Source organism: Homalodisca vitripennis, chromosome 2, assembly GCF_021130785.1.
Source record: "Homalodisca vitripennis isolate AUS2020 chromosome 2, UT_GWSS_2.1, whole genome shotgun sequence".
Lineage (NCBI taxonomy): Eukaryota > Metazoa > Arthropoda > Insecta > Hemiptera > Cicadellidae > Homalodisca > Homalodisca vitripennis.
In genome coordinates this window covers 11,078,188-11,090,431 of record NC_060208.1, presented here as the reverse complement: position 1 = coordinate 11,090,431, position 12,244 = coordinate 11,078,188, and the positions used below count along the sequence as shown (strand labels likewise).

The 12,244-nt window shown below is 35.4% G+C and overlaps 1 protein-coding gene across 1 annotated transcript in view; it reads right to left on the bottom strand.

The window, feature by feature from the left end:
* The window catches only part of LOC124353548 (collectin-46-like), a 107,041-nt gene extending 95,990 nt beyond the window's left edge, over positions 1-11,051 (bottom strand). The window contains exon 1 of the mRNA XM_046803437.1: positions 10,903-11,051. Coding sequence (XP_046659393.1) covers positions 10,903-10,975 — 73 coding nt within the window. The 5' untranslated portion in view covers positions 10,976-11,051. The remainder of the gene's footprint in view (positions 1-10,902) is intronic.
* Between the last annotated feature and the right edge of the window lie 1,193 nt (positions 11,052-12,244).

Genomic DNA, 12,244 nt, shown 5'->3' with positions numbered 1-12,244 from the left:
TCTTGAGAAAGACCGCTGGTTTTTAAGATATTTAAAGTTTAAAACATTTAATGGTCACTATTTTTGAAAATACTAAAAATAATTTCGTTATACGTTTTTTCAGTAACTGGCCTTGTTATCATAAACATCTATAAAAAGATTTGTATAATTTAATTTATTGGTTTTTGACATTAATTTTTTAATAAAAGAACACATACATACAGACAGATGGGAAACTAAGCATCGGAGACCCATGTTCATATGGTGAAATATATTTGTCTTTGCCTGAGCAATAACGTGGTACACCTTTGTGCAGAGAGTTACGGAACACCCTGTATATATTCCACTTTCTGATGACACACGGACAAGGGATTACGGTCCCGGCTAACGTATAAAATGAACTAACAAGTTAATGGAGGCCGGGCTGTTGTTAATTAGTAGGGACTAATAAGATGGGCGAAGTAAACACAGACTATCAGACTGTGGCCTCATCCCGCGTAACTTTGTTCTCTTCTCCCTTGACGCACGGCTGTCTCAACTTTCCACCGCGTCAAAACAGCGACTACTTCAGCAGGGAGCAGACATCCTCGTGCTGGAAAGTTTTGCGTATACGACAGTAGTTTGAGCGTTGTCGATTAATGAGCTACGAAACTGTAAAAAACACATACTTTTTATAGTTTAAAAATTAAATGTTATTAAATACTGTTCATTTTGTGACACCTTTCTGCAACAAGGCAAATAAGACCAAAAAAAATGCAAAATTCAACCATTTCAATTTTTTTTGAAGTTTTTATTAAAAGCAGCCTTGTGTCAAAATATCTCATAAAATAAAAAAATAAGTATTGATTTTACGTTAGTTTTTTTTTTCCATTTTCGCGATTTATGAACAATTATAAAACATCTGAACTTTTATCTGGAATTTTTAAAATTAAAAAATTACATTTATATTATTATAGCAATGCTAATATTTTTATCGCATACAAAGTAAAACAACATTATAATATACTATTTATTGCTCAAACAAGGAATTATAAATTATAAGACCTTTTATAATTTTGACGATTAATTACTTAATTTTACATTTATATTGGAATAATAATGTATATTTTTGAAGGTTGAGTTATCGAATTTCCACACGACTTCATACCACAATTTTGGTTTCTACACCGAAGTAAATGGTTTCATAAACTATACGTTTGAGTGAAATATTCGGCATTATTATTGGAAATTCTTACGAGATAAAAGTTTACTATCGCTACAGATTCGGTTGAGGACTTTTCAACAAATACAATCTAAAGTTGAGGAAGTGTTGCGGGCCACGACAATACAATCACATTACGGCAGTGACTACATACAGTCGCCTTGCATCGGTGCGCATCCGGGATTTAGTTTCCGGATATGAACACTCGAGCACTTTCAACAAATACAATCTAAAGTTGAGGAAGTGATTGCGGGCCACGACAATACAATCTCATTACGACAGTGACTACATACAGTCGCCTTGCATCGGTGCGCATCCGGGCTTTAGTTTCCGGATATGAACACTCCAGCACTTTCAACAAATACAATCTAAAGTTGAGGAAGTGTTGCGGGGCCACGACAGTACAATCACATTACAGCAGTGACTACAGTACAGTCGCCTTGCATCGGTGCGCATCCGGGCTTTAGTTTCCGGATATGAACACTCCAGCACTTCCAACTTTAAGAATACAATACGGCTAAAGTTATGGCTAAGTGTTGCGGGCCACGACAGAAATACGAATCACATTTTAATAACCATTATTACTCTTTAATATACCTGTAAATTATCTATTTCCTGTAAATTAATTTCCACTTGTTTAAGCATTAGAAGTCGGCCTTGTTTAATAAGCCGGAATAAACAAATCGAAATAAACCAATAACTACGTAAAGCGTACATCTTTTCAACACTGCAAAAAGTAACTACGTAATCGAGCGTACATCTATTTTAACACTGCAAGTAGGAACAATACTCGGGAAAGGGAATAAACCAAGAAGGGCTTAAGTACCATGCTTAGTTCCAAACAACTTCTTCTTTCTTCTTTTTTTATAAGGTGATCGATCCTCCTTTTGAAGCCCTTAATTCTGCCCCTGTCTTCACAGGGCCTCTGGCCCTGTGCGACGAGAATTCTGTCAAAACTGACTAAGTGGAAAGAGAGTCAAAACACTACAAGGTGGGATTTGTTACTGATAAAAAAGTGCAACGATCACAGATAGAATTTGAATTTGTATATGCGACTAGCTTTCAGAGACCCAAGGTCCATCGTCTAAGGACCGCTCGACTAGCGACACTCTGCCTTAGGGTCTGCTCTGTTCAAGGGACCGTAGCTCCTGAATCATTACAGCCTCTGGTTGAAACAAGGTGGATATTGTATATGTCTGGGAAGTGTAGGAGGTTGAATTGCACTCTTTCATTAATTATTAGAAGCGTCGTTCGTCGTAGTGGCTGCCCAGAATTTTGTGAGGAGCTAAATAACAGATGTAGAATACATCTAAGGACGTCATCATATATTTCGTAAAGTTGAATTGTACTTGTGATGTTCCTACATTAAATATGAACTAGTCATTCACAGATGTATGCGGTCAATTTGCGTTGCCTCTCTTTCATCCTACATATTCAAGAACGTGGATGACATTGAAAACCCATAGAAGGAAAACAACATACAGTTGTGTTACTAACAATTTGTGGTGAGAATTTGAACAGTTTTCATCCCCGTTCAAAAGGTTTAAGGTTGGTTTGTGGAAGGATAAAGAGCTTTCATCAAGCTCTGCTCAAGAGTCCAAAATATTACCAGCTTCTACAAGTCCCAGAGGACGACATCATCTCGTCAATTAATTCCCGACGGAAAATATGAAAGAGAATCTACATTACATCAAACAGATGTCTATTTCTTTCAACAGCTCAAGGTCTAGGTCTGTAAGCATAGCAAAAATTATATTGGAATTTTTTAATTCTCCCAGAAAACTTTCCGCCATCTCTGACTTAGTAAAACAATCAAACACTTTCCTCTTTTGATGGATAGCGTGAATCGTGCAATCTTTGACATCGTTTGGAAAGCCCAAACGACAAAACTTACTTATGTACTTATTTAAGTCTGACTAACGCTAGGAGGTGCATAAAATAAGAGATAACAATCCTCATTATGCGCCTTTCCTCATTTATAACGGTGTATATAGAAAGTTTTTCCGGGGGGCGGGGGGTGACACATTGGCTGATTTAGGAGGGTATAAAAATAAATATCCTCCACAAATAGTGGGCTCGGGGAAATCTTCCCGCAGGAGGAATTGTTGAACTTAAGGACCTCCATAATGAATTATGTTTTCTAGATTAAAAAAATAACTACTTGGCTACCAATATTACTGTTGTCTGCTTTCCAAATTTCGGGAGAGAGCGACTGGGTGCCGTGGGTCCCTTTATATATGATGCATGTAATAACAAGAAGCAAAATAGCATTTGCATGATTTTACCAGTTGTTAATAGTCCAAGCGAGAGTGACTTTCACTTCGAAATCGAACCGGATGTATACAATGTATTTACAGCGATTATAGCTGTATTATTATATAAAACAGGAAAGAGTCGTCCGGTACACCGGACAGGACATAACACAGGATTCTATACACACTAGGAGTAGTGGAAACAGAATCACAGGGTTTTATACGTTGGACCGAACAACATACCTACCACTTCATGGAGTCTCCAGTAAATCCGCAAACATATCTTCCACCATTGCTTCTCTTTATGAAGTTTATTATTTCAACTGCAATATAGTTATTTAATATAATATTCTTGTATTTTTTGGTATAAAATTAATCATACTCACATATTAATGGTTTAAAATATAATTTTTAAAATGTGTTAAACAACTCTTTGCTTGCTATTTACCAGTTGTAATTATTAGTTTTTAGGGAAAACGATCGAAAAAACATTTGTAAAATAATTTTTTTGTCGTAAGAAAATGTAGATGTGTTGTGGGCACACAAATACTTTCCTATGTAAGACTTACTGAATGGATACTTTGGTCTGGTGGAAGGATACTTTTTTATACTGGAAGGAGACTTTTTGATGATGAAAGGATCACATTATGTAATGGAAGTGTAAGTTTCTTTTCATGATATAGAGGATACTTTTCATGCTGAAATTACTACTTTTTAGTGGGAAGGGATATTATTCATCTGAACATTATATACATTTAGGTTGGAGAGAGGATTTTTGGAGAGAGGTATACATTTGATGGTGACAGGCTACATGTATCTCCTTACCCACCAAGATCTCATGTTAGTGTCCTAAGTCGATTGTTACTGCGGTGTGTTTCTGTAACAATATTAATTTTTTCCAGAGGCCGTATCGTCTCATTTTAACACATGGATTTCAAGCATGGTATGTAATGTTATGCCATGATTAAATTCGCAATGACGATATGTTATGTGTCAAATCAGCCCCCGAGTTTCGATGTACCGTGATTAATCCACGTAACAAAATTGTCCGACCATGTTTGTTCTCTATCTAACTGTCCTAATCGGAAACGCTATTACACTTGTCCTTTAACTCAGTTACAGACAGAGTAGTTGAGACTTGACGCAATATCTGCAGCATCATTCAGCTTTCCCTTGTTGATAAACTAGGCCAGCATGGGTAAAACCTTATCCTTTAAATTCCATACATTGAAGCAACTCTAAATTTATCTGTGGAAGCAGGAGTTCGCAGTATCGCAAACTCACTGGCAGTTCTGGAATCCGGAATATTATTTGTTACAGATGTTTGTGCCAGAGTCTTCCCCAAGGTAAAAGCTAGAACGGCTGAGTGAGTTAGTGCCTGATTTATAAAAAACTGTGACCACTATTACTAAACTTATAAAACAGACTCAGAATTTCAGTATTACCCAATATGATTAACTTTATTTATAAGTTCAATTGGTACTGCCAAATTGTTCGTCGTGTTGTTGCTATCAATTAACCGAGTATTACTCTCCTCCCAAATTAACCATGATCGATTAAGTGACGAATTACACAACACAATTTGAATTACGGATTAAGCTCGAGACATTTACTGTACAGGGTTGTTAGAGAACTTAGGACCGCTCCCACGTATAAAAAAGAGGAAACTACTTTTTATATTAAAGAAAATTCAGCTGAGAAACACGTTTCCCAGAGACTTTTTATAGATTGTTCTAGAATTACAACATAACCCCAATGTAAAGTAGTAAGTAGCATGCAGTTGTATGTAATAGCGCATATTTAACATAATTTATATATTCTTAGTATTTATAGCTTATCTCAAAAGAGAAAATAAATCGTCTGCGAAAGGAAGGTAAGGCAAGGTGGATGTGGAAGGACCTGAAAACTATTTTCCACTATTTTAACCTTAGACTTAGGAAATTATTCCATTGCGCCCTTAAAGGAATATTTGTTTGTGTGCTATAGGGTTTTGAGAATTTTCTTCTTAATTACAGGAGGATCACCATGGATGGTAACAAAGTCACGTTGATCTACTATTATAATACATAAATGTTGATAACACTAAGAATAATATACTCTGGCAGATACACACTACGGCAGACTCTTATAATCATCGAAACATCCTAGACTGTATCTATCATGGTGAAAAATTATAACGACCACAAACAGAAGATTTACTGTTGTACAGAATTACGTTACAGAGAATGATGTAACTTTTAAGAAATAATCTCTAAAATTTAAAAATTTTTTTTTTCAAAGATAATCAGTTATACGTAAAATTTTTAAAAGATTTTTTATCCAAAAAACAAAATAATCCCAAGAAAACAAAAAAATAAAAACCCCACCGGAGCCCAACCAAAACAAAAAAAAAAAAAAGCCAGGAATTCCAAAAGGGGGGGAAGGGGGGGGAAAAACCAAAGAAAAATAAAAAACCCAAAAAACCACCCTTTAACTTCCCTTTAAAAACCCATTAACCTTTTTAATTACCCTTTTTTTATTTTAAAATAATAAAATATATATATTAAATATAATTTTTAAAAAATTATATTATATATAAAATTTTTTATGTTATTTGAGTTTAATTGTACTAATATCCTTCTTATTTCTGAAAAAAAAAACCTTTTTTTTCTTTTATTTCAAAAACCCACACATCGAGAAATACGTAAAAATTAACAATTTCTAAAATTAATGTTCAAACAAAACAGTTTCATTTTTTTTTTGTTTTTTTACAATAACAGTTTTAAAAGCTTTTTACCAGCGAAAAGGCTAAGAACCCTCTCTAAACTTTTAACCGGGGCCAAGGGGAAATTTTTTACAACCCCACCAATGCCCACGGGCTGCTTCGGGGCAGGGGGCAGCGGTCACCCCCTTAACCACCACGCTCGACTTCTTGATTCGGTTACTCGCATAAACCACCGTACCCGCTACACTCCCCTTGGGGAAAAATTTTTTTTTACTGATTTGTAAAAAAAATCCCCTTCACGTAACAATATATTTTTTTTTTTTTTTTTTTTTTTTTTTTCAAATTTTACAAATTTTGACCTTTTAAAGGCTGCATCTTTACGCGAAGATGAACTATTAACAACAAACCTTCACCAAAAATTGAACCCCAAAACAAAAAACCATAATTTCAAATTTTATTAAAAATCTGATTCCGCAAGAGGGGGTACGCGCAGTGGTTTTAAAGTGTTTTTTTACAATAAATTAGCAGACCATTGAAAAAAATTAAAAAATTTTAAAGTCTACCCCTTTACAATATTTTGGGGAAAGATATATCAAACTCGAGAGGTAACTAATAAACTTGGGGAACAACAATTTATAAACTTGCCTTAAATTCATCAAAAAAAAACGTACAAATTCCCCTATTGAGGCCATTTTAAAAATTCCAATCATTCAAAGACACATCTCGGAGGGGTTTACTCAATTTGTACCCCTTCTGTGGCCGGGGGCGTGAAAGCATCAAAACAATTTTCCAAATTTTAACCCAAAAAATGTTGTCCTTTCCCGGGTAAAAATTTTGGGGTAAAAGATTCCAGGGGGGATTGGGGGGGGGGTAAGAAGGGGGGGGGGAAGGGGGGAAAAAAAAAACAAATTTTGGGAATTTTAACTTTACACACAAAACGAACTGAGGGAAAAAAGCAAATTGGGGGGGCTGTTCCCCCCGGAATGTAGCTTTCAGGGGTTATTACTATGGTTTTTGATATTGGTTACCCCGGATATACCCTATACACACACAAAACTGATGAAAAAAAAACATTTGGGGGCTGTGTACTAAATTAGCTTTACAGTTTTTATGTACTAAGTTTGTATATTTGTTACCCGGGGAGTATATTTTTAAAAAACACAAGGGATGCTGATAACAAACTATCGTGCTGGCTGTCGCCCGGAATGTTTTTTTACGATTTTTGGGGGTTTAAAAAGTTTTGTTTTTGGGGTTTTACTTTTAAAAGCCGTATACACACCCCAACTAATTTTTAAAAGCAAAGTATGGGGGCGGGGGGGGCTTTCATGTAATGTTTTTTTACAAGTGTTTTTACATTTTGGATTTTGTGTTAGCCTATATAGCCGTAACACGACCCAACATGAGGGATAAGCAAAGCTTTGTGGCGGGGCTGGCCTGTGAATTACTTAAGATGTTGTTACAAGTTTTGTGATTTTGCCCGGGGTATATGCCTATACACACAAAAAAATATGAAAAAAACCCATTTGCTGGCTGTGCTCCGGTAATGTACTTTACAGAGGGTTATGTAAAATGTTTAAATTTTTTCCCTTTAGAAATACCGATACACGACACAACTGACTAAAACAAAGCTATCTGGGGGGGGGTGCTTTTTAAAAATAAACTTTACAGATTTTTAGGAAAAAACGGGTTTATATGTTTTACCGGGGTATATACCTATACACACACAAGGATACGTAAGCAAAGCTATCGGGGGCTGGCTGTGCTTCTCAAAAAATTTTTCTTTACAAGTGTTATTACAAATTTTTGGTGGATATTGGTTTCCCCTTTTTGTAAACCCGTATACACGACACAACTGACTGATAACAAAGCTTTTTTGGGGTCCCGGCTTTTTAATTTTTTTTTACGTTTTTATGACTTTTAGGGGAAAATTTTGGTTAGCCTTTTTTTTAAAAACCCGATACACACCAACGATGACTATAAAAGCAAAGCTATCGGGGCCGGGCTCGAAAAATTTCTTTCAGAGTGTTAGGGTCATTTTTGGTGAATTTTTACCGGGAAAACCAAAAAACACGACACAACGAAAACTAAAAGCAAAGCATCGGGGGGGGGGGCTTCTCTCAGTAATTTTTTTTACAGATTTTTAGTGTACTATATGTTGTGATTTTGTTTTACCCTTTAAATACCTAAAAAACACACAAATAAATGATGAACAAAGCACTGGGTCTTCCCGCCCCGGTAATGTACTTTAAAGGTGTTATTACTATAGTTTTTATATTGGTTCCCGGGGTTAGTAGCCGTTACCGAAAACAACAGGACTAAAAAAACAAAGCTATCGGGGGGGGCTGGCGCCGGTAATTACTTTACAATGTTTTGTACTATATTTTGGATATTGTTTACCGGTATATACCGTATACACACACAACGAAGATAAGCAAACATCGTGGCTGGGTCCCTATCGTAAATTACTTTACAAGTTTTTTTTTTAAATTTTGGGTTTTTGTTTTCCCCCGGGGTAGATAGCCTATCACACCCCAACGATGACTATAAAAAACTATCTTTTTGGCTGTCTTTTTTTTAAAATTATTTTCCCAATTTTATGTAATAAGTTGTGAATTTTTACCTTTAATAACCGATACACACCAACGATGACCCGGGAAGGGCAAACTACTGTGGGGCGGGGCTTCTCTTTTAATTTTTTTACAATGGGGGGTACTATATTTGGATTTGTTTCCCTTTTTAGTAAAACCGTATACACCCAAAAATTAAAATTTAACAAAGCTATTTTCCCTCGGGTTTCCATTATGTACTTTACGATTTATTTAAACTACATTTTGGATATTTTTTAGGGAAATATAGCCTTCCCACGCACAACGATACTGATAACAAAGCTATCGGGGGTTTTGGCTTGCTCTCATGAATGTTTTTAAACAGATGTTTTGTACTTATTTTTTAAATTTTTTTTTTACCTTTTTTTAAAACCATACACGACAAAAACAAAGAGATAAAAAAAACTACTTTTTGGGGCTTTCTTCTCAAAAAAAGTACTTTACAGAGTGTTAGTGTATTTTGGTTGTGTATTTTTCCCGGGGTATAAAAGCCTATAACACACAACGATGACTGTGAAGAAAAACCCCAAATCTTCGGCTTTTTTCCTTTTAATTTCCCTTTACGAGTTTTTAGTGTTTTTTGGTTTTTGTATATTGTTTAACCTTTTTATATAGCCGTATACACGACAAAACGATGACTGATGAAGCAAAGCTATCGGGGGGCTGGCTTTCATGAAATTTTTTTTTTAAAATTTTTAGTGTATTTTAGTGTTGTATTTTTTTCCCTTTTTAAAAAGGGCCGATACACGACACAACGAACTGAGAAGCAAACTATCTTTTCTTGGGGCTAAATTAATTTTACTTTACAATGTTAGTGTATATATGTTTTTAATTTCCCCCCTTTGGGATAGCCGATACACGACACAACGAGACTGATAAAAAAGCTATCTGGGGGGGGCTTGCTTCCTTTAAAAGTATTTTTAACAGATGTTATTACTAAGTGTTTAAAATTTTTTTACCTTTATATAGCCTATACACACACAACGATGACTGATGGAAGAAAAAAGTTTTTTACCCGGGGGTTGGGCTTGCTTCTCGGGTAATGTGTTTTTACAAGTTTTTTGTGTACTAAAAGTGTAGTGATATTTGTTTACCCGGGTAATATCCCCGAAAGGGGGGATTTGGTAAAGTGTGTTTACTTAAAGGGGAAAAACCCATTAAAAAATTAGTGCAATGTTTCTTGTATTTTAATCGCATATTCTTTTCAAAGCGTAGTGCAGTCATTGAAGCTTTTTTGGGCCCCCGTTTTTTTTTTTTTTAAAACGAATTGAAAAAAAATTTTTGGGGAATTGGGGTTCATCTTCCCTTTTTTTTCAAAAGTGAAAATTTTGAACCCGAAACCCCGGGGGGGTGGTATTTTTCTTCTTCGGGGGGGAAAAATTTATTTTTTTCAAAATAACCTCGGAAATATCGTTTAAAAGGGGCCTAATTGAAAAAAAATTTTCATCTTAAATTTTTTTCGAAAAACCCCAATTTTTTTAAAATTTTGGGAATTTTAAAATTCCAAGTTTTCACTTTTTTTCATCTTTGGGTTTACAAATTCCCCAAAAATATATTTTTTAATCAAATTTTTTAAAAAAAAAAAAAATTTGGGTGGGGGAAAAAAATAACTTTTTTTTTTTTAAAAAAATACAAATCAATTTTAAAACTAGATAAAAAAATCAAAGCCTTTTTTTTTTTTTAAAAAATTTTTAATCGATTGTCAATCCCATTAGCACAACAATTTTTTGGGGAATTCTAATAAAAAAAAATTTTTAAAAGTGCTTGAAATTAATTTTTTAAAATGACATTTTTAAAAGTTTTTGAACAAAAAAAAACTGCATTGCAAAAAGAGTTTTTAATTTTTTTTTCTTTAAATCGAGGGGTTTAAAGTGCCATTTTCCACCAAAAAAAAATTTTAATCGTGGGTGGGGGGGGGGGGGGGTGGGGGGGGGGGGGGGTGGGGGGGGGGGGGGGTGGGGGGGGGGGGGGGTGGGGGGGGGGGGGGGTGGGGGGGGGGGGGGGCAGTCTCCGTTAACAATGCATTGCGGAGGCGCTGAAATAAGAGGAACACACTGTATCACTCTTACGAGGCTCACACATGGCGTTACTTGGAATCAAGATATAATTTATAGTACTTTATTTCTAACTTTATACCTGGCTAATTACTACTGTACTTACATACGGAGTCATAATTTTGTCCAAAGACACAGACAACGTTGGTAAGTAGACACAACAAAAGGACGTGGGACATGTTAACTGCAAGAGTTGGCAAAACTGTATGCAACCAGAGTCCTCAGTTGTCTTCTTATTCAAGCTCCACTTTGAGGTCATTGTAGGGTTATCCATTGGAACGTTACTGTAAATTACGACAGTACATTACTGGATAAATGTAAAAAAAAAGAAATTAATGATTTTATAAACTTAGTTTCCTAATTATATCCTGACTTTATTTGTGGTGGATTGTCAGAAAATATGGCTTATAACTATTTATTTCGTTACTTTTGCAGAGGACAAACATTGTGAATTGTACGCGATGCGCGATAAAGTTTGGTCTTATCGCTTGGGTACCTTGTTGATAACCAAAGACGCTAATAACTCTGCTATCCGCAACGCCAAAGCGAACAAAAAATCATATTGTGACAGAAATAATACTCGTATTGCATTTTCCAGTGCATGCATTTCCTTAAAGGAGGGAATTCGCTGAAGACGCAAACAATTCAAAGCCTAAAGCTGTTATTCTTTTTCTATTCTTTCTCTAGAGGCTCTATTCTTTCTCGATGTATACTGGACATAGACAGACCGTTGTACGAGCTACACCGCGCCATTAGCAAAAGTTTTGTTCGCTCATATATTAATAACATTACAACAGATCCAAATCTGAAGGTGTGTTGTAACCAGTCAGCCAAATGTTGTGCGTGCCGCTGAACAAGACTGCTTTACTGTATTTGGATGGTAATTCCTGATTTGCATTTTAAGTTGTCTAGTTCTCAATATTGTGCTGTCTTACCACATTACTCATAATCACTCAGTAATATAGCCGCAATGAATGTGTTAAAATAACATTGTACCTACTAGGTCATAAAACACTGTATTACGTAGCTTTATAGGTCAGTATCTACAATGGAAGATGAAATGCTATATTGGTCAATAGTTGTATTATTCTCTCTATACAAGTCAACTGGTTTGCAGTGATTGCCAGTCACACGGATGGAGGGTAGCCACGATAGACTCCAAGGAGGAGAATGACTTGATCAAGGAAGAAATCCGTAAAACAATTATGGAGTTGCATAAAATTAGTAGTTATTGAAAACAATAGGAACAATACAGTAAAGTCTTCAAAACAAAACTCTCCAGGGTTTAATCTCTCTCCCGCAAATTAATCGCGTTGTTTATTTATTTATTTTCAACGGGAGAAACCCCAATACATCAAAAAATATACAATGAAAAATTTACAAGTGGTGGCTAACATGCATAAACTAATTAATGACTAGGAGCTACGTTATTACTTACAAACAAGCAC